Source organism: Elephas maximus, chromosome 12 (genome assembly GCF_024166365.1).
Source record: "Elephas maximus indicus isolate mEleMax1 chromosome 12, mEleMax1 primary haplotype, whole genome shotgun sequence".
Lineage (NCBI taxonomy): Eukaryota > Metazoa > Chordata > Mammalia > Proboscidea > Elephantidae > Elephas > Elephas maximus.
The window spans coordinates 85,452,349-85,475,891 of NC_064830.1; the positions used below are offsets into that span (position 1 = coordinate 85,452,349).

General features: G+C 40.0%; 1 protein-coding gene across 1 annotated transcript in view; it reads left to right on the forward strand.

The window, feature by feature from the left end:
- Nucleotides 1-23,543, forward strand: part of LCMT1 (leucine carboxyl methyltransferase 1) — a 71,860-nt gene that overhangs the window by 42,621 nt on the left and 5,696 nt on the right. The window contains exons 7-9 of the mRNA XM_049903468.1: nt 3,010-3,130; nt 19,589-19,690; nt 20,610-20,701. Of these exons, the coding sequence (XP_049759425.1) occupies nt 3,010-3,130; nt 19,589-19,690; nt 20,610-20,701 (315 nt within the window). The remainder of the gene's footprint in view (nt 1-3,009; nt 3,131-19,588; nt 19,691-20,609; nt 20,702-23,543) is intronic.

A 23,543-nucleotide genomic window follows, 5' to 3' on the forward strand; every position in this document is an offset into this window, starting at 1 on the left:
AAAAAGAGGAAGGAAGGAAGGAAGGAGAAAAAAAAAAAGAAACCTAGATGGGCAAAACAGATAGATAGCTGGTACTAGTACTGTCTGGTAAAGCCCCCTTTTCTGTCATATGATGTAGTCCTCATTAGTCCAGACACTGAGTTCAACTGCACAGGTTTGAAATCTGACAGGAACATGATGGCCTTGGACAGTTACTTCACCCATCTGTACCTTAATTTCCTCCTTTGAAAAATGAGACTAAAAATACTACCCAACAATAAATCTATTAGCAATTGATGATACTGATAACTATTAGTATATATATATATGCCTGAACATTTCCATGCATTTCCATAGTTTTAGTTGTCTCTGATGGCTTCTGGAAGAGCAAATGAAAATAATTCCTAATCCCAATAGTGGGACAAATTTTATGTCAAAATTTGTAAGTATTTATTTTTCTTTAGGAAATGCTACTCTGATACATATACAGTTTTGGAATGTCTGAAGAATCAAATATGTCTGTGTATATGTGTGTATATATGTATATCTGTTTCCTTATTTATTCGTTTACTTATTCACTCATTCAGCAAGTAGTTGAGAGTCTACTATGTATAGGCACTCACATAGAGCCATGAGCAAAACATTCACAATACGGCATGAGAAAAGGGATATTAAACACCTGATTACAGTTGACTGTTTAATTATTCTTGTGGTTCCTTCTTTGAAGGAGTGTAGGAGAGCATCTAAGAGGCAATTTGTAAACCAGGATGGCTTTCATGTCAATAAATACAGTTCTGACACATACTTATAAGCTGCCAAGCAGTCCATTATGTGGACATACCATGTTCTTTTCAACCCATTTCTTGTTGTTGGGCATTTGATTTCAAACAGTTTAAGTGTTCTAAGATTCCTTCTCCAACAAAAACAGATAAAAAAGAATCTACCTGCTTTGTGAGAGAAAGAACAACCAGCCATGAGGAACATCAGTACTAGGGGGCAGGGAGGATAAGAGGATCCAGAAAAGGAGTCTGCGAAGGAGCAGTAAATGAATGAGAAATAAGCTAGTAGGATACAATTCTAGAGGCGGGGAGAAGAGAGTTTCTCCCAGGCTTTACCAGTCCGGTCAGTACTGAACTTGTCACAGACTAGTCAGGGTGGGAGAAGGTAAAGAAAATCGTTCCTACCCTCACAGAATTTTGGAGGAAGATGAATAGTCCAGTCAAGCCGAAAGATCATATTGCGCATGAGCTACATTCAGTCGTCTTGCATAGTTTAAGGGATCCTAGTGTTCACAACAGGACCAATAAGCCACATCATGAGAAATGGAGGAAAGATTAAAGTTGTCAAAGATTTCATTGTACTTGGATCCACAATCAATACCCATGGAAGCAGCAGTCAAGAAATCAAAAGACCCATTGCATTGAACAAATGTGCTGCAAAAGACCTCTTTAAATTGTTGAAAAGCGAGGACGTCATCTTGAAGACTTAAGGTGTGCTTGACCCAGCCATGGTGTTTTCAGTCACCTCATATGCACGCGAAAGCTGAACAGTGAATAAGTAAGATCGAAGAACTATTGACGCCTTTGGATTTTGGTGTTGACGAAGAATATTGAATATACCATGGACTGCTGAAAGAACAAACAAATCTGTCTTGGAAAAAATACAACTTAGAATGTTCCTTAAAAGCAAGGATGACAAGACTATGTCCTACATACTTTGAACATGTTATCAAGGAGGGGTAAGTCCCTGAGAAGGACATCATGCTTGATAAAGTAGAGAGTCAGTGAAAAAGAGGAAGACCCTCAACAAGATGGATTGACACAGTGGCTGCAGCAGTGGGCTCAAGCATAACAATGGCTGTGAGGACGGCGCAGGACTGGGCAGTGTTTCATTCTGTTTTGCATAGGGTCGCTGAGTCGGAACCCACTTGATGGTGTCTAACAACAACAACAGTCTTCTCTTTAAAAAAATTAAAGCTTTTAGATATTTCTACAGGAATTTGTTACTTTTCTTATTACCTGTTTTGTTGATTATTTTGGGTCCGGTGAATCAGAATGCATACTAATAATGTAATTTATTGAAAACTATCCAAATTGTTTTCAATTCTTGATGGTGAAAGCTTATATAAGAAAAATCAGATTCTATTAAGTGAATGTCAGTATTTCCACATTTTATGAGTCAGCTTTTGATGTGTAACAGACCACTCCAAACTCTGTGGTTTGAGACAACTCATAATTTAGTTGTTCAGAATTCTGTGGGCTGGCAATTTGGGCTGTGCTTAGCTGGGTGGTTCCTCTGCTGGGGTGGAGGGGTCAGGTTCAGCTGATGTCAGCTAGAGCTCCTTTATGTGGACAGTGGGCAGGTCAGCTGGGGACTAATTGTCTCCTGTGAAGCTCATTCTCATTCATGGAGCTTCACATCCTATAGTGGGCCAGCTTGGTCTCCTTCACATAGTGGTCTCAGGGCTGCAGGTACAGCAGGAGATCAAGTGCCAATGTGCAAGCACTTTTCAAGTCTCTGCTTGAACCATGTTTGCTGCTGTCCCCTTTGCCAAAGCAAGTCACCTGACTAACTCTGATTCCAGGGTAGGGAAATAGAGGCCACCTGCAGTATCACATTGCCACAGTATGGATGCAGGGCGGAGCTATGGCTGCCAACCAGAGGTTAGCAGTTCACATCCACCAGGCACTCCTAGGAAATCCTCTTGGGCACTTCCACTCTGGGTCCTGTAAGGTCACTGTGAGTCAGAAGTGACTTGACAGCAGTGAGTTTGGGTTTTACAATCTGTCACACGCATATAAGGTTTCCATAAGCCAGACACATCATTGCTCATTACCCACCTTTTTATAGCACAAAACAATTGGTCATGATGGTGTTACACGTGTATTACCGCACCACTTGACGATGTGCTTGCTTGGTCCTGGTTTTCCTGGGGTATGAACTGCACTGCCAGTACTGCAACATATGCACAGTTAGAGGGTCTCAATTTGATGAAAACATAATTATGTCCCTTTTTTTTCTTCTCTTAAGCTTGCCGACACTCCTAATAGCAGAATGTGTGCTGATTTACATGACGCCGGAGCAATCTGCAAACCTCCTGAAGTGGGCAGCCAACAGTTTTGAGACTGCCATGTTCATAAACTATGAGCAGGTAAAAGGAAGTATGAGAAGTTTGAGTTCTGCATAGGACTCCAGGGGTCATTGTCCCTATTTGTGCACCCTCAGTAATCTTGTCCTGCCTCCAGCCATTCTCCTTTATTAATCGATTCCAGCAGTGCTGGTGCTCTTCATTTCTTGACTTCCTGCAAACTTCTACCTGAGCCTATATAAAAGTTCTGAGTCCGTACTTCATCGTTGCATTTACCATAAAGTTATAGAAGTTGATGGAGAGGATTGGGGCTATCATCTAGGGTAAACCGAGAAAACCCAAACTAGTGGCTGTGGAGTCAGGTCCAACTCATGGCTCCTGCACGTGTGTCAGAATAGAGCTGTGCTCCATAGGATTTTCAGTGGCCGTGACTTTTTGGAAGTAGATCACTAGGCCTTTCTTTCCAGGCACTTCTGGGTGGACTTGAATTGCCAGCATTTCAACTGGTAGCTGAGCACTTAACTGTTTGTGCCACCCAGGAGGACTGTCATCAAGTGTACGGCTAGCAGACTTCAGTGCCTTCAGGGGTAAGCAGGTGATGCAAGTAGAGGAAGTTGGCCAGGTGTAATTAGTGTAGAGTGGTGGGGACTGTGGTGAGCTGGAGCACTAATGTCCCATTTCATGGCAGCAGCCACTACTCTTCCAAATAGTGACTGGAATGTTACCCTAGAGCTGCCAAAAGTCCCAATTTTTAAAGAGATGTTAGAAAACAGGCTATTAATATAAAATTTCCTAATTTCTAAAAATCACTGGCTTGGGTCCATTAGGTGCCTATTTGCATGTTCTGATCTAGCACAAAAAGGGTTATGTTTTAGGGCTTTGGAATTATCCAGCTTGGTCTGAATTATCCAGCGATTACTATTAGCTGTGTGACCTCAGGCAGAATTGTTCTGGAGATAGACTGCCTAGCTGTTGTGACCTGGGCAAGTTACATAACCTCCGTGTCTGTTTCCTCATCTGAAAAATGATGATAATAACAGTCCCTATGTCATGGGGATTATTGTGAGGAGTAAATGAGTTAATACATGCTCAAGCACTGACCGCAGTGCCTGGCTGTTAGGTAAGTGTTGGCTATTTCTCCTTGACCTCTGTAACCCTCAGTTCTTTGTTTTTAAAAGGGGATAATAATAGCAACTTGTCTGAATCATGGGAATTCATGAGATGTTAGACAAAGCCGGGGACATGATAAGCACTGAAGACACAATAGATGTTTTTTTTTTTTAGTTGTATTTTAGATGGTTTACAGAGGAAATTAGTTTCTTAATAAACAATTAATACACATACCATTTTGTGGCATTGTTTGCCAGCCCCATGACTTGCCAACACTCTCCCCTTCTCGACCTTGGGTTCTCCATTTCCATTTGTACAGCTTTCCTGTTCTCTCCTGCCTTCTCATCCTTGCCCCTGGGCTGGTGTGCCCACATAGCCTCTTTTTGTTTTCTGGGCCTGTCTAATCTTTGACTGAAGGGTGAGCCCCAGGAGTGACTTCATTACTGAGCTAAAGTGTTGTCTAAGGGCGATACTCTCAGGGTTACTCCAGTCTGTGTGAGACCAGTAAGCCTGGTCTTTTTTTGTGAGTTTTTTTTCTCCAGCTCTGTCCAGGACCTTCTGTTGTGATCCCTGTCAGAGCAGTTGGTGGTGGTAGCCAGGCACCATCTAGTTGTGCTGGACTCAGTCTGGTGGAGGCTGTGGTAGTTGTGGTCCATTAGTCCTTCAGACTAATCTTTCCCTTGTGTCTTTGGTTTTCCTCATCCTCTCTTGCTTCAGACGAGGTGGGACTAGTGGAGTATCTTTGATGGCTGCTTACAACCTTTTAAGACCCTAGACGCTACTCACCAAAGTAGGATGTAGAACATTTTCCTTATAAACTATATTATGCCAGTTGAGCTAGATGTCTCCTGAAACCATGGTCCCCACAGCCCTCAGCCCAATATAATTCAGTCCCTCAGAGAATTTGGAAGCGTGCATAGTGGGTAAGTGTTACAGCTGCTAACCAAAAGGTCGGCAGTTCGAATCCACCAGGCGCTCCTTGGAAACTCCATGGCGCAGTTCTACTCTGTCCTATAGGGTCGCTATGAGTCAGAATAGACTCGACGGCAGTGGGTTTGGTTTTTGGTTTTTAGGAAGCTTCCATGACCTTGCCTTGGTCAAGTTGTGCTGACTTCCTCTGTATTATGTACTGTTTTAACCTTCACCAAAGTTACCACTTAATCTAGTTAGTGTTTTCCCCTCCCCATCCCTTCCCTCCCTCCTAACCATCAAAGATTGTTTCTTTCTGTGTGTAAGCCTCTTCATGAGTTTTTATAATAGTGGTCTCATATAGTATTTGTCCTTTGGTAATTGACTTATTTCACTCAGCATAATGCCCTTCAGATTAATCCATGTTATGTTTCACAAATTCTTTATTGTTGTGTAGTATTCAGTTGTGTGTATGAACCATAGCTTATCCATTCATCTGTTTTTGGGCAATTAGGTGTTTTCAACTTTTCGCTATTGTGAATAATGCTACAGGGACATGGATGTGCATAACCCATGTCTCTTAATGTGATGGCTCTTATTTCTCTAGGATATATTCCTAGGAGTGGGATTGCCAGATCACATGGTATTTCTATTTCTAGCTTTTTAAGGAAGCACCATATCATTTTCCAAAATGGTTGTACCATTTTACATTTCCACCAGCAGTGCATAAGAGTTCCAAGCTCCCAGCAGACTTGCCAACATTTGTTGTCCTCTGTTTGTTTGTTTTTTGTTATTCATGCCAGTGATGTTAGGGTGAGGTGGTATTTCACTGTAGTTTTGATTTGTATTTCTCTAATGGCAAGTGATCACAAGTATTTCCTCCTATTTCTGTTAGCTGCCTGAATGTCTTCTTTGGTGAAGTGTGTACTCATATCCTTTGCCCATTTTTTAATTGCATTATTTATCTTTTTGTTGCAGAGGTGTTGGATTTTCCCATAGATTTTAGAGATTAGACGTTTGTTGGATTTATCGTAGGCAAAATTTTTTTCCCATCTTTAGGCTCTTTTGGCAAAGTCTTTTGATGAGCATAAGTGTTTAATTTTTAGAAGATCCCAGTTTTTTTTTTTTTTTTTTTTTTAGTTATCTAGCTTATCTTCTGGAGTTTGTGTGTTGTTAGTTATGGTTTGTACCCTATTAATGCTGTGTATTAGGGCCTCTAGTGTTGATCTATTTTTTCTTCTATGATCTTTAGAGCTTTTAGTTTTGTTTTTGGTCTTTGATCCATTTTGAATTAGCTTTTGTGTATGGTGTGAGGTATGGGTCCTGATTTATTTTTTTGCAGGTGGACATCCAGTTTCGCCAGCATCATTTGTTAAAAACACTGTCTTTTCCACCATTCAATGGACTTTGGTTCCTTGTTGAAGATTAGGTGGACGGATTTACACCTTTGTTCTCAATTCTGTTCCATTGGTCAGTGTGTCTGTAGTTGTACCAGTACCAGGTTGCTTTGACTACTGTGGCTGTGTAGGTTCTGAGGTCAGGTAGCACGAGTCCTCCTACTTTATTCTTTTTCTTCAGTAGTGCTTTACTTATCCAAGGCCTCTTTCCTTCCCATATAAAGTTAATGATTAGTTTTTCCATCTAGTTAAAGAGTGCTGTTGGTATTTGGATCGGGATTGCATTGTAATTGTAGATTGCTTTGGGTAGAATTGACATTTTCACAATGTTGAGTCTGCCTGTCCATGAGCATGGTATGTTTTTCCATTTATATAGGTCTCTTGGTTTCCTGCAGTAGTATTTATAGTTTTTTTCTATAGTTCTTTTACATATGTGGTTAGATTTATACCTAAATATTTTACTTTTTTTTAGGTGCTATTATAAATGGTATTGCTTTTCTGATTTCCTTTTCATTGTTCTCTTTGTTGGTATATAGGATTCCAACTGACTTTTGTATAAAACCCAAAACCCAGTGCCATCTAGTTGATTCCGACTCATAGCGACCCTATAGGACAGAATAGAACTGCCCCATAGAGTTTCCAAGGAGTGCCTGGCGGATTCGAACTGCCAACCTCTTGCTTAGCAGCCGTAGCACTTAACCACTATGCCACCGTATGTTTGTCTTATATCCTGCTACTCTGCTGAATCTATTAATTCCAGTAGTTTTCTTGTGGAGTTCTTTGGGTTCTCTATATATAGTATCATATTATCCACAGATGGGAATAGTTTTACTTCTTCCTTACCAATTTGGATGTCCATTATTTCTTTTTCTTGCCTTATTGCTCTATTTAGGATTTCCAGCATAGTGTTAAGTAGGAGTGGTGATAAAGGTAAAGGGCAGCCTTATCTTTTTCCTGTTCTCAGGGGGAATGTTTTCAGCCTATCTCTGTTAAGAATGATGTTGGCTTTTGGTTTCATATAGATGCCCTTCGTTGTGTTGAGGAATTTCTCTTATATACCTGTTTTATTGAGAGTTTTTATCAGAAAGGGGTGTTGGACACTCTGGAATGTCTTTTCTGCATCACTTGAGATGATCGTGTGATTCTTTTGTTTTATATATGTGATGGATTACATTGATTGATTTTCTAATGTTCAACAGTCCCTGCATACCTGGTGTGAATCCACTTGGTCATGGTGTATTTTTTTTTTTTTATATATATATGATGCTGAATTCTATTAGCTAGAATTGTGTTGACAATTTTTGCATCTATGTTCATGAGAGGTACCGGTCTGTAATTTTCTTTTTTTTGTGTGGTGTCTTTATCTGATTTTGGCATCAAGGTTATGCTGACTTCATTGAATGAATTCAGAAGTATCCCTTCCTTTTCTATGTTCTGAAAGAGTTTGAATAGTACTGGTGCAGGCTCTTCTCTGAATGTTTGGTAGAATTCTCCAGTGAATCCATCTGGGCCAGAGCTTTTTTTGTTGCGGATTCTTTTATTATTATTACCTTTCCAATCTCTTCTCTTGTTATGGATCTGTTCAGATTTTCGATCTGTTTGTGTTAGTTTAGGTAGATAGTGTGTTTCTACAAATTTGTCCATTTCCTCTAGGTTTTCAAGTTTGTTGCAGTTTAGTTTTTCATAGTACTGTGTTAATGATCCTTTTTATTTCAGTTTGGTCCATTGTCCCTCATTTCATTTCTTATCTGGTTTATTTGCATCTTCTGTTTTTCTTTCGTCAGTTTGGCCAATGTTTTGTCAATTTTGTTGATCCTTTCAAAGAACCAACTTTTGGTTTTGTTGATTCTTTCTATTGTCTTTCTGTCCTCTATTTCATTTATTTCTGCCCTGATTATTATTACTTCCTTTCTTCTGGTGGCTGTGGGCTTCTTTTGCTGTTCTGTTTCTTTTTGTTCAAGTTGTATAGCTAATGTTTTGATTTTGTCCCTTATTTTTTTGCTCTGAGAATTGACCTCTGAGCACTGCCTTTGCTGTGTCCTAAAAGTTTTGGTATGATGTGTTTTCATTCTTGTTTGATCCTAGGAATTTTTTAATTCCATCTTTGATTTTTTCCTATTACCCAGTGGTTTTTAAGCAAGGTGTTATTCAGTTTGCATGTATTTGATTTTTTTCCTTGCTCTTCCTGTTATTAATTTCTACTTTTATGAGTTTTTTATCAGAGAATATGTTTTATATTGCCTCTATATTTCTGTATTATATTATTCTGTTCAGGGTTGCTTTGTGCCTTAAAATGTGTCTATTATGGAGAACGTTCCATGTGCGTTGGAAAAGAACGTGCAGTTTGCTGCTGTTGGGTGGAGTGGTCTGTGTATGTGTATGAGGTGAGCTGGTTGATTGTGGACTTTAGATCTTCCGTATCTTTGTTGAGTTTCTTTCTAGATGATATGTCCTTTACCGAGAATTGTGTGTTGACGTCTCCTACCATTATTGTGGAACTGTCGATTACCCTTTTCAGTACTGTTGGAGTTTATTTTATGTATTGGAGCCCTGTCACTGGGTGCGTAGATATTTATTAAGGTCGTGTCCTTATGGTTTATTAAGGTCGTGTCCTCATGGTGGATTGCCCCGTTAATCATTATATAACGCCCTTCCTTGTCTTTTATGGTGGATTTTGTTTTACAGTCTATTTTATCTTAGATTAGTATTGCCACTCCTGATTTTTTTTTTGGTTACTGTTTGCTTGATATATTGTTTTCCATCCTTTCATTTTTAATATATTTATGTCTTTGATTCTAAGCTGTGTCTCTTGTAGACAGTATATTGATGGGTCCTGTTTTTTCATCTGTTCTCTCATTGTCTGTTTCTTTATGGGCACATTTAAGCCATTCAGCATGATTATTGATAGGTGTAAGTTTATTCCTGTCATTTTGTAGTCCTTTCTTTTGTGGTACTGACATTTTCTTTGTTCCTGTTACTCTCTTGTCCCGAATTCCTTTTGTTTGTGATTTTTTATTTGTATCTTTTGTTTTTGTAGATTTTGTGTTTACTGAGACTTTTTGTTTTCCTTCTTTATTCCGATGAGTAGGCTTGTTAACTTTCTTTGTGGTTACCTTGAAATTTACCTCATCTTCCTAAGTTTAAACCAGATTTTATTACTCAATATTGTCTTCACTTCCTCTCCATTTAAGAGTTCTAAACCTATACTGTTTATTCACTCTTTTATTGTTCTGACATTGTTGTCATTTACAGATTGATGCCTCTGGTTCCCTGGTGTAAATCTTTTGTTTTATCCCTGAGAGCTCATTACCTAGGTTGGTATCTGGCTGATGCTGATTTGTGTCCTAGATTCAGGTTGTTGTCTGGTGGTGTTGGTTCCCTAAATAAGGACTCCTTTAGTAATTCTCATAAGTTTGGTTTGGTTTGAACATATTCCCTTAATTTCTGTTTATCTGGGAATGTCATCATTTCACCATCATATTTGAGCAAGAGTTTTGAAGGATATATTATTCTTGGTTGGCAGTTTTCTTCTTTCAAGATTTTATATGTGTCATCCCATTGTCTTCTTGCCTACATGGTTTCTGCCAAATAATCAGAGTCTTGTTGTTTCCCCTTTGTATGTGACTTTTTGTTTTTCTTGAGCTTCTCTCAGGATTCTTTCGTTGTCTTTGGTTTTAGCAAGTGTGATTATGATACGTCTTGGAAATTTTCTTTTGGGGCCTGTCATGGATTGAATTGTGTCCCTCCAAAAATGTGTGTATCAACTTGGTTAGGCCATTTTTCCCAGTATTCTGCAGTTGTCCTCCATTTTGTGATTGTAATTTTATGTTAAAGAGGATTAGGGTGGGATTGTAACACCAGCCTTACCGAGGTCACATCATTAATCCAGTGTAAAGGGAGTTTCCCTGGGGTATGACCTGCAGCACCTTTTATCTCTCAAGAGATAAAAAGGAAAGGGAAGCAAGCAGAGATGGAGACCTCACACCACCAAGAAAGCAGCGCTGGGAGCAGAGTGCGTCCTTTGGACCTGAGGTTCCTGTGTTGAGATGCTCCCAGACCAAGGGAAGTCTGATGCGTCACAAGGACCTTCCTCCAGAGCAGACAGAGAGAGAAAGCCTGCCCCTGGAGCTGACGCCCTGAGTTTGGACTTGTAGCCAACCTGACTGTGAGAGAATAAACTTCTCTTTGTTAAAGCCATCCACTTGTGGTATTTCTGTTATAGCAGCACTAGATGACTAAGACAGGATCTGTCCTACATGTCGTTCGTTGAGCTTCTTGGGTGGTCGGCTTTTCGTCTTTCATGATATTCGAGAAGCTTTCTTTCAGCACATCTTCAGTGATCCTCTCTGTGTTTTCCATTTTCTCTCCCTGTTCTGGAACTCCAATCACATGTAAATTTTTGCTTTTGATTATATCCCACATCGTTCTCAAGGTTTCTTCATTTTTCTTCATTCTTTTCTCTGATTTTTCCTCAAAGTGGACCCAAGAATGTGTCTTCAATTTTGCTGACAATGTCTTCCACTGTTTCACATTTGCTCCTAAAACTTTCTATTGCACTGTCCATTTCTGAAATCTTTTGGATTTCTAATTATTGATTTGTATGATTTCTGTTTGTTTATTTTGACATTTGGTTTGTGTATTATTTTCCTGAATTCTTCTATTGCTTTGTCTGTTTTCCCTGATTTTGTCTGTATTTTCCAGGATTTTATCTCTTTTTTCTGCATTTTCCATCATCTCTTGGGGAACCCTGAATATTAAAGTTTTGAATTCCCTATCAGGTAGTTGCAGTGCCTTTTATTCTTCCAGAAGGTCATCTGGTGTTTTATTTTTTCATTCTCTGGAGCCACTCTATCCTGTTTTGATATTGTCTGCTGTCTTAGAGACATTCAGGAATTAATTTCTTCATTTATTGATTGTAGATTTGTTTTGTCTTGCTTTTTTGTCTTATCTGGTTATGTCTAAGCAGGCGGGTTGGGCGTGTTTTGTTGCTTGCTCAACTCTGGGCACAATGCTTCTCACCACCTTGTCCAGGTGGGCAGGGCAGGTCATTAAGCTGTGGTGCAGCAGGGCAGGTCCAGCAGGGCTGGAGGAGTGGGGATGGGTAGTTTGCGACACAAACTGGGGCCTACAGGGCAGGGTTGGGTGGCGGTGCAGGGCGGGTTCGTGGACCACATTGGTGTCACTTGAGGGTGCGGTGTTCAGTGCATGGTGCAGATAGCCATGAGGGAAGGATGAGGATGTGATGTGTGGAGCTGAGTGAGTAAAAGAAGAGAGAGAAATAAAAGCAAAAGAAAAAATGAAGGAAAAAGAAAAAAAGTAAATAAAATGGCATGGTAGGATTCAACTGGTGGGAGTGGGGTAGGCCCAGCGAGTCTGTTTCCTCGTGGTTCTCTAGCTGAGCGGTGTGGCTCAGCCTGTTGAGAAGGGGTGTGGTCAGCACACAGGGCTAGGTGGGCAGGAGAAAGGACAGGAAAGAGAGAGAAGAATCCAACCAACAAAAAAAATTAAAAACAAAAAATAAATATAGTGGGGGAGCTGGCTGTTGAGGGTGGGGTGGAATTGGGGTGGCGGCAAGCTGATGTCTCTCACCAGGTGGCACAGCAGAGCCCATCAGGAAGGCGGGGAGGCCACACAGGGCCTAAGTGGGAGTGAGAATGAACAGGGAGAAAGGGAAAGATACAGACAAGTAAGAAATATGGCACTTAGGGAGCTGGCCTGTGGGGGTGGTGTAGACCTGGGGAGTCCGTGTGCCACAGGCTCTCCAGCTGAGTGGTACAGCACAGCGTGCCATGGAGGGGTGGGTGGTGCATGGGGCTAGGTAGATGGGAGAAAGGAAAGGAAGGAAGGAAAGAGAAGAAACAACAACAAAAAGAAAAAAACACAACAATAAATAAAGGCGCTGAGGGAGCCAGTCAGTGACAGTGGCAGAGACCTGAAGAGGCCACATGTCAGTGACTCTTCAGCTAAGTAGTGCAGCACAGCCCCTCAAGAAGCACAGCCCCTCAAGTGGACAGGTCTAGGTTGGTGAGAGAAAGGAAAAGATGGAAAGGAGAGAGAGAGAAGAAACAGAAAAAAAGGAAAAAAAAAAAAAGAACAAAGAAAACAAACCAAAAATATAGTGCTGAGCGAGCCAGTTGGTGGGGGTAGTGCAGACCCAGGGAGGCTGTGTGCCGGTGGTACCCCAGGCAAGCAGTGCAGCATGGCCCGTCAGGAAGGGATGGGGTGGCACACAGGGACAGGTGGACAGGAGAAAGGAAAGGAAGAAAGGGAAAAAGGGAGAAGAAACAGAGGAAAAAAAAAAAAACAGCAAAGGAAAAAATATGACATTGAAGGAGCCTGCCTTTCAGGGGTGGCTTGGACCTGTGGAGGCCATGCACCAGTGGCCCCCTAGCCGAGCGGTCCAACACTGCCCATTGAGAAGGGGCAAGGGCAGTTTATGGGGCTAGGTGGGCTGGAGAAAGGAAAGGAAGGAAGGAAAAGGGAGAGAAGAAATCGGGAAAAAAAATGAAAAAGACACTGAGGGAGTGTGCCGGAGGGTTGTGGCTTGGACCTGAGGAGGCCGTGCACCAGAAGCTCTCTAGCAGAGCAGTGTGGCACAGCCCACAAAGAAGGGGCAGGGACATCACACGGGGCTGGATGAGTGGCAGAAAGGAAAAGAAGGAAGGAAGGGAGAAAGAGAAGAAACTGAAAAGAAACAATAAAATAAAAACCGATGCTGAGGGAGCCTGGCAGCAGGGACAGTGCAAATCTGGGGTGGCCATGTGCCAGTGGCTCTCTAGCCAAGCGAGGCAGCACAGCCCATCAAGGGATGGGGACATCACATGGGGCTAGCTGGGAAGAAGAAAGGAAAGGAAGGAAGGGAGAGAGAAGCAACAAAAAAAAGCCAAAAAAAAAAAACAAACAAAGGCATGAAGAGGCCGGCTGGTAGGGGCAGGGCAGACCCAGGCAACAGTGAGCTGATGTGTCTCCAGCCAGGTGACTGTGGCCCATTGGAAAGCAGTGGAGGGAAGAAGGTTGTGGGGTGGAAAAGCATATATCCCTGGTTACCAGGTACTCTATCCTGTTGGGAGCTCCTTGAATTTCCTTTCCCATACTCCCTGGCTGTAGTCCTTGGTGGCTGAGGTCCAAGATGGCAAATCCGGCAGCAGTGAGCTGGTGTCTCTCTGGCTGAGTGACCATGGCCCATTGGAAGGCAGCAGAGGCCATATACAAGGAAGGAGGGTGGGGGGCGGGAAAGTGTGTATCCCTGTTTACCAGGTGCTCTGTTTCCTGTTGGGAGCTCTGTGAAGTTGCCTTCCTGTACTCATCTGTGTTCCTTGGTGGCTGTAATCCAAGATGGAGAATCGGAGCCATATTAGCTAGTAGGGGACCCCCCACTCCATAGCTCTACTCATTCTCTGTTCTCTGTCAGTTTCTTTTTGTATTTGGTGCTTGATTGAGTTCTTCATTCCTTCATTTTATGCTTAGGGTTCCTGGATTGACAGTTGTATCTGTTGTACTTAATTTTTCAGGTCTTTGCTGCAGAGGGACAGCATGGTGCTTCTGCCTGTAGTGCCGTGTTGGCTTTACCTCCCATGGTAGCTATTGATATTGTTTATTTTATTTCAATTTTATTGATTTTACTTTTTTATTTATTTTTTTTAATTTTTTAAATTATAAGTAAGAGCAGTAAAGGGACTTGCTGTCATGTAATTATGTGTCATGTAATTATGGACAGAGCCAGGGCTGACCTTGGTCTCCTTACCTTCCCACCTGCCCGCCCTGGTCCAGGTTTCTGTGCAGTGTGCTGTACTATTCTTGTTTGAGATTTTTCATCCTTCTCTTTGATTGTGGGTGTTCCTCACACTCACTCTTCAGTTCTGGTCAATGAATATAATGGAAGCTGACCTCATTGGTCTTTTCTTTCGATGTGAATAAATCACGGGAATTTATTTTGGCTTGCAGGATGTCATACCTGGGGAAAATGATTTCGACTTTCCATGTTTCTTCACATCTCAGATGTGTGTGACTTCCCTTACTTTGCTTCATTTGTGTATTCTTGTATTTAGCAAACATTTATTCAACATTGTATGAGAGACAGTCGATTAAGAGAATTTTAACCAGAGACACTGTCACTTTGGAGCAGGTCTGGGAATGTGCCAGATTTCAATATGTTATCTGCAGCTATCCCTAAAATGGCTAAACTGCCACCCACTACCTACCATCACTTTGTGAATAATAGACATCTAACTTAACAATTTTCTAACAAATACAAAATCACCAGTATCCTCAAAATGTGTATTAATTGCTCACATGCCTTATTTAGTAATTTAAAATGATAAAACCACATGGATGACGATAATTTTAGTTATGGTAATAAAGTAACGATAGCAAATTCTTAGATATGCTTACTATGCACCAAGCACCATTCTATGAGTTTTACACATATTAAATTATTTAATTATCACAGTTGTCCAGGAAGTAGGTACTAGTACTACGTTGATTTTATAGATACAGGAACTGAAGCACAGGGGGTTAATTAAATAGTTTGTTCATGGCCTCACAGCTACTTGAGGCAGCATTCAAACCCAGGTAATAAAACTATGGAGTATATGCTCACAAATGCCCTTTTCTGCTCAATGGATAGTGTGTAATTTGAAAATTAGTGCCACATAAGCCTTACTCACCCAGTGAAAGAGAATAATCAGCATTGGTTCTTGTTGTATAGTCATATTAACACTGGGGATCATTTTACATATTGTTAAAGTGATGAATTTTTGATACTTGTACATATGACAAATAATAATGTAAATGCTATAATACAAAACCAAAAAAAACAAACCTGTTGCCATCAAGTCAATTCCAACTCATAGTGACCCAGTAGGACAGAATAGAACTGCCCCATGGAGTTTCCATGGAGTGGCTGGTGGATTCGAACTGCTGACCTTTTGGTTAGCAGCCAAGCTCTTAACCACTGTGCCCCTGGGGCTCCAATGCTATAATAGTATACGTAATATGTTTTACCCCACATGTTTGTCAGTTTGTCATACTGTGGTGGCTTGCATGTTGCTGTTATGCTGGAAGCTCTGCCACTGGTATTTCAAATACCAGCAGGGTCACCCACAGTGGACAGGTTTCAGTGGAGCTTCCAGACTAAGACAGACTAGAAAGAAGGACCTGGTGGTCTACTGAAAAAATTAGCCAGTGAAAACCTTATGAATAGCAGTGGACATTGTCTGATATAGTGCTGGCAGATGAGCCCCTCAGGTTGGAAGGCACTCAAAATATAACTGGGGAAGCACTGTCTCCTCAGAGTAGAGTCTACCTTAATGACATGGATGGAGTCAAGCTTTCAGAACCTTCGTTTGCTGATGTAGAACGACTCAAAATGAGAAAAAACAGTTGCAAACATCCATTAATAATAAGAACATGGAATGTACGAAGTACGAATCTAGAAAAATTGGAAATTGTCAAAAATGAAACGGAACATATAAACATCGATATCCTAGGCATTAGTAAGCTGAAATGTACTGGTATTGGCCATTCTGAATCAGACAATCATATGGTCTAAAATGTTGGAAATGACAAATTGAAGAAGAATGGCTTTGTGCAAAAGAACATTTCAAGATCAATCCTGAAGTACAGCGCTGTCAGGATAATATCCATACACCTAGAAGGAAGACCAGTTAATAGGAGTATTATTTACATTTACGCACCCACTACTAAGGCCAAAGATGAAGAAATTGAAGATTTTTAACAACTTCTGCAGTCTCAAATTGATCAAACATGCAATCAATATGCATTAATAATTACTGGTGATTGGAATGCAAAAGTTGGAAACAAAGAAGGACTGGTAGTTGGAAAATACGGCCTTAGTGACAGAAATGATGCAGGAGATCGCATGGTAGAATTTTGCAAGAACAACAACTTCTTCATTGCAAATACCTTTTTCAACAACATAAACGGTGACTGCGCACATGGACCTCACCAGATGGAATACACAGGAATCAAATTGACCGCATCTGTGGAACGAGACAGTGGAAAAAGCTCAATATCATCAGTCAGAACAAGGCCTGGGGCCGACTGTGGAACAGACCATCAATTGCTCATAAGCAAGTTCAAGTTGAAGAAAATTAGAACAAGTCTATGAGAGTGAAAAATATGACCTTGAGTATATATAACCTGAATTTAGAGACCATCTCAAGAATAAGTTTGATGCATCGAACAGTAATGACCAAAGACCAAGTGAGTTGTGGAATGATATCAAGGGACATCACACATGAAGAAAGGAAGAGGCCTTTAAAAAGATAGGAAAGAAAGAAAAGACCAAAATGGATGTCAGAAGAGACTCTGAAACTTGCTCTTGAACGTCCAGTAACAAAAATGAAAGAAATGATGAGGTAAAAGAACTGAACAGAAGATTTCAAAGGGTGTCTTGAGAAGACAAAGTAAAGTGTTATAATGACACGTGCAAAGGCCTGAAGATAGAAAACCAAAAGGGAAGAACACACTTGGAATTTCTCAAGCTGAAGTAACTGAAGAAAAAATTCAAGCCTTGAGTTCCAATAGTGAAGGATTCTATGGGGAAAATATTAAATGATGCAGGAAGCATCGAAAGAAGATGGAAGGAATACACAGAGTCACTATACCAAAAAGAATTGGTCATCGTTCAACCATTTCAGGAGGTAGCATATGATCAGGAACCAATGGTATTGAAGAAAGAAGTCCAAGCTTCACTGAAGGCATTGGCAAAAAACAAGGCTCCAGGAATTGACGAAATACCAATTGAGATATTTCAACAAACGGATGTAGTGCTGGAAGCGCTCACTTGTCTTTGCCAAGAAATTTGGAAGGCAGCTCCCTGGCAGCTGACTGGAAGAGATCCATGTATGTGCCCATTCCAAAGAAAGGTGATCCAACAGAATGCATAAATTATTGAACAATATCATTAATATCACATACAAGTAAAAATTTGCTGAAGATCATTCAAAAGCGGTTGCAGCAGTACATCAACAGGGAACTGCCAGAAACTCAAGCCAGATTCACAAGAGGACATGGAACAAGGAATATCATTGCTGATGTCAGGTGGATCTCAGCTGATAGCAGAGAATAGCAGAATGATGTTTACCTGTTTTATTGACTTCGCAAAGACATTCAACTGTGTGCATTATAACTAATTATGGATAACATTATGAAGAACGGGAATTCCAGAACACTTAATTGTGCTCATGAGGAACCTGTACATAGACCAAGAGACAGTTATTTGAACAGAACAAGGGGATACTGCGTGGTTTAAAGGCAAAAAAGGTGTGCATCAGGGTTGTACCCTTTCACCATACTTACTCAATCTGTATGCTGAGCAAATAATCCAAGAAGAAGGCGGCATCAGGATCGGAGGAAGACTCATTAACAACCTGCAATACACAGATGACATAACCCTGCTTGCTGAAAGTGAAGAGGACTTGAAGCACTTACTGAGAAAGATCAAAGACCACAGCCTTCAGTATGGATTATACCTCAACATAAAGAAAACAAAAATCCTTACAACTGGACCAATAAGCAACATTATGATAAATGGGAAAATATTGAAGTTGTACAGGATATTACTTGGATCAACAATCAATGTCCATGAAAGCAGCAGTCAAGAAATCAAAAGATGCATTGCATTGGGCAAATCTGCAAAAGACCTCTAAAATGTTAAAAATCAAAGATATCACTTTAAGAACTAAGGTACACCTGACCCAAGCCCTGGTATTTTCAGTCTCCTCAAAAGCTGGACAGTGAGTAAAGAAGATCAAAGTAGAATTGATGCCTCTGAATTATGGTGTTGGGCAAAGAATATTGGATATAGCACGGACTGCCAGAAGAGCAAACAAATCAATCTTGGGAGAAGTACAGCCAGAATACTCCTTAGAAGCAAGGATGGTGAGACTTCGACTCACATACTCTAGATGTTTTATCAGGAGGGTCCAGCCCCTGGAGAAGGGCATCATGCTTGGTAAAGTAGATGGCCAGCAAAGAAAATGAAGACTCTCAAGGAGATGGATTGACACAGTGGCTGCAGCAGTGGGCTCTAGCATAACAACTGTGAGGATGGCACAGGACCAGGCAGTGTTTCATTCTGTTGTGCATAGGGTCGTTATGAATCAGAACTGGCTTGATGGCACCTGACAACAAGAACAATATGTTTTATGGCATTTGTGCATATATATGGATTAATTAGGTCTATCTAGTTTTTAATTCTAAAAGTAATACCACATGCAAAATAAAAACAGTGCTGAAGAGATTAAAAAAAAAAGAGACGAGAAAAAATCTGTTTCCCAGACCTCAGCCCTCTAAGCTTAGAAAGTAACACTGCCATATTCCAGAATGTGTCTATGCATATATAAACACAAAGAGGAGCTTTTTATTCTCTTAAATGCAAATGGGAGCATATTACACACACTCTTCTGTACCCTGCTTTTCATGAATTTAAATTAGAGATCATTCCATATCCACCATCTATAACTTCCTTTTCTGTTTTTAATGTTGCATAGTGTTTAATTGTATGAGCATGCCAAAATGTATTTAACCCCAAATAATGGATCTCTATGTTATTTTTAGATTCTTCCTTGAAATAATGCTACAGTAAACATTCTTGCATCTTTGCATACACATGAGTACATCTGTAGGATAAATTGCTATCAGTGGAGTGGTTGAATCATAGGTAGAGCATTTAAAATGGAAGTATAACTGCCCAGCTGCCCTTCAAAGGGTTACACCAATTACTGCTACCACCAGTAGTACCAGCACTGTGTACGAGTGCCTGCTCCTCATTCCTTTACCTGCGCTAACTCGTTCCCATCGCCATCGAGTTGATTCTGACTCAAAGTAACCCTATAGGACAGAGTAGAACTGCCCCGATAGAATTTCCAAGGACCGCCTGGTGGGTTTGAACTGTCGACCTTTTGGTTAGCAGCCGTAGCACTTAACTGCTACGCCACCAGGGTTTCCTGGTGCAGGGTTACCTGCACTAAGTATTATCAAATGTTAGCCTTGACTGGTTAAAAATAGGGTATTGTTTTATTTTGCACACTTAAGAAAAATATCTTTATGGCGGTGCCTGGTCATCTCTTTCCCTCCCCAGGTGAACATGGATGATCGGTTTGGGCAGATCATGATTGAAAACCTGCGGAGACGACAGTGCGACCTGGCTGGAGTGGAAATGTGCAAGTCTTTAGCATCACAGGTCAGAAGGCAGAGATTGGGACGTGGTCTTGAAACATTAGCCAACGAAGGAAGGGCATTTTCCCTTCACATATAAGATAATGGGAGAAATCCTCTCAAGGACCGGACTGCATAGGCACTGAGGGTTGTGTGGGTCACTAGTTAGTGCCAGGAAAATCCAAGCCCTGCTTTGCCACCTGGATATGGAAAGTACACATTTACGTTTCCATACATTATTATTTTAACTTTCCATTACGAAAATTTTCTGTTAAATCTAAAAATGCAAAGAATCCCTTATAAAAATTTTATGTTGTTTGAATATTTTAAAGCAAATTCCAGGCAGTACATCAAAAGACTTCAGTGTGAATCTCCTACCAATAAGGACTTTCTTTCACCGGGATAATGATAATACCATTGTCATACCTCACAAATCAATAGTAACGCCTCTGTTGCACCTGATACCCAGCCTACATTCAGTTTGCCCAGTTTAAAAAAAAATATTTTCTTATGGTTGCTGTGTTCGAATCAGAATCCAAACATGTTCCACATTTTGTACCTGATTGCTGTGTCCCTTAAATCTCATTAATCTGTAATAGTCCCCCTTCCTTTTTAAATGCTATTTATTTGCTGCAGAGACACTTCCCATACTTACCCCGTTTAGGTTTTACAAGTCTTATGTCACATTGCTACTGGAACACTTTAAATAATTGCTACTCATAGAAAAGTGTCCTTTTATTTCTTTTTATACTTCAGTGGGTTTTTAGCATGGCATGTGTAATGTAGAAAACTGGAAAATAAAAAGAAGAAAGATGGCAGGGCCCAGAATGAGCTCATGAAAGAGCAGTCATCTAAGTGAAGTTCCCGTGTGCTTTAAGAGTGTTTTGGATTTGTGTGATGCTGCCTTGTAGTTCTTCTCTGCTTCTCTTCACTGCACGTTTCAGAAAGAACGGCTGCTGTCAAATGGATGGGAAACAGCATCAGCAGTGGACATGATGGAATTGTACAGCAGATTGCCGCGATCGGAAATGGGCAGGTATGGGATCGGCACTCATTAGCTCCATGATAATTAACTGGGAGTTCATTGCATGATTGTCTATGTCCTTTAATGTTAAAAAAAAAAAAAAAAGGCAAAAATCGTAACTAGACTTATTTTGAAACAAGTTAACCTGCTAACATAGATTAAACATCGGCAGCAATTTGAGAAAAACTTATTAACCATTAGATGAGATAGGGTTTATGCCAAAATAGATTATTTTAGTCAAAATAAGCAATTACACCTGGGAAGTTCCCAGAGAAACCTCTGCAATGGAAACTTTGTACAATCCCTGTGTTACAGAGAAGGAAAATAACATTGCACAAGGGCCTCTAAGGAGGAATAAAAGTCTGCTGGCAGATTTTTTTTTTTTAACAGATTTTCCCCCTCATTGTAAAAGAAACATATACTCATTGCTCAAAAAAAAATTTCAAGCAATACAGAAGTACACAAGTATAAAGGAGCTGTGTACTCTGTAGTCATACCCTCCAAAGATAGCCATTGTTCTTAAATTGGAATGTATACTTTCTTCTATGCATATAAAGAGAAATATCTAGTAATATATAGATTTCTATTTTTTGCTTCAGTGGATTCATACTACACATATTGGTCTGTAAACCACTCCCCTCCTCTTTTTAACTTAACGATAGCTATCTTTACCTATCAAAACATTGTGTTACCAAATCCTGTTTAATAGTGCATAGCATTTATATGTACATATATTATATTGGTAATAATAATTTTAAAATGATTTATTCATCAAAAGAATTTACCAAAAAAGTGAAAAGGCAAGCTACTGACTGAGAGAATATCTTTGGAAACCGTGTTATCTGATAAGAGTCTAATAACCAAAGCATACATAAAATTTTAACAATAAAAAGATAACCAAATCAAAAAATAAAGGAGTCAGATGTTTCACCAAAGAGGATATTCAAATGGCCACCAGACACATGAAAAGATGGTCAGCGTCATTAGCCATCAGAGAGATGCACGTCAAAACCACAATGAGGTACCATTTCACTCCCACTAGGATGGCTAAGATAAAAAAAGAAAATAACGAATGTTAACAAGAACATAGAGAAGTTGGAACCCTCATCCACTGCTGGTGGGAATGCAAAATGGTGCAGCCGTTCTAGAAAGCAGTGTGATGGTTAATCAAAAAACTAAAAATAGAACTACCATATGACTCAGCAATTCCACTCCTATGTATATACCCAAAAGACTTGAAAGCAGAAACTCAAAGAGAGACTTGTACACCAGTGTTCACTGCAGCACTTCTCACAAGAGCCAAAAGGAAGAAACAACCTAAATGCCCATCAACAGATGAATGAATAAATCAAAATGTGGTACATACATACAATGGAATACTACTCAGCCAGTAGGAAAAATGAAGTCTTGATAAACACTAAAACAAATGGAGCTTAAAGACATGCTGAGTGAAATTAGTCACAAAAAGATAAATATTATTTATGACTTCAGTTATATGAAAAGCCAAGAACAGACAAATATATAGAAACCAAAGTTCATTAGTGATTACCACAGGCAGGAGGGTAGGGAAAAGAAGGAGTTATTGCTTATGGAGCACTGAGTTTCAGTTTAGGGTGATGAAAAGTTGAACTGGCAAATGTTGTAAATAGATACATTTATAACAGCAGTAAATAGATATATGTACAAAAACAAGAAAACGTGCAGCTACCGGTGGCTGCTTATATACAAACACCTCATCGGATTTGCTTTTTTGGTTTGGTGTCATGGTTTCATGGGACATCGAAGTTAATTGGCTGGCCTAGTATCGTGTTTAATGCCTCTATTCTACCTCCTAGTTCGTTTTGTAGTGCCTGGGGTCTTAAAAGCTTGAAAGCAGTCATCTAAGGTACAATAATTGGTCTTTGTTTGCCTGGAGCAACAGAGGAAGAAGGAGAGTCAGGAATAGGAGGAAATTGAATGTGTGTCTAATTGCCTCCATAAACAACTGTCTGCTTTGCCATGAGACCAAAAGAACTGGATGGTGCCCGGCTACCATTATAGAACGTTTTCTATCAAAGATTCTGTAACAGAATCCTGTTCAGGGGATAAAATGTAGAACAGAATTTCAAATTCTCATGGAATCCAGACTTTCTGGAGCCATGGAGGCTGGATGAACCTTTGAAACTATTACCCTGAGATAATCTTTAAACCTGAAACCAAAAATATCCTCTATAGGCCTTCTTTAGACCAGACAATAAAACAATAGTTCAGCTTATTTAGTAAAGAATGTCTACCCTAAGCATTGTGCTCTTTTAAGAACTATCTATGTGGAATTGAATTGACAGCAGCAACTCAAAATATTAGATAGGAAACTTAGAAGGCAGTGAGTTTATAGTAATGGGGGAGGAACAATTTAGAAAAGAAAGGTGAGAATGTTTGCACAACTTGAAGTACGTAGTCCATGTCACTGAATTGTACATGTAGAAATTGTTGAATTGGTATATGTTCTGCTGCGTACATTTTGAACAACAATAACAAAAAATGAAAAATTTTAAAGAGGTACAGAAAAAAATTAGACAATGTCTCGATAAAAAAAAAGCTGGGCATTAATTATGGCTTTATGGTTTTTTAAATTCTGTTTTGTTTTTATTTTAATTTCCCTGTTATAAAAAACACTGGATGGATCATCAGTATGTACTTATCTCTGGACAGTGCTAGTACCAGCATGAATTATTTTTTTGTAATTACTTTGTGCTTCCTAATATGTGTTTTCTTCTTGCCACTGGGACCCAGAGGTATAGTTTTTGTCTCTTACAAGGTAATGAGAAGAACTTTTGTCTTTGCTGCCCTGTAGAACTTATCACAGCCAATCCTC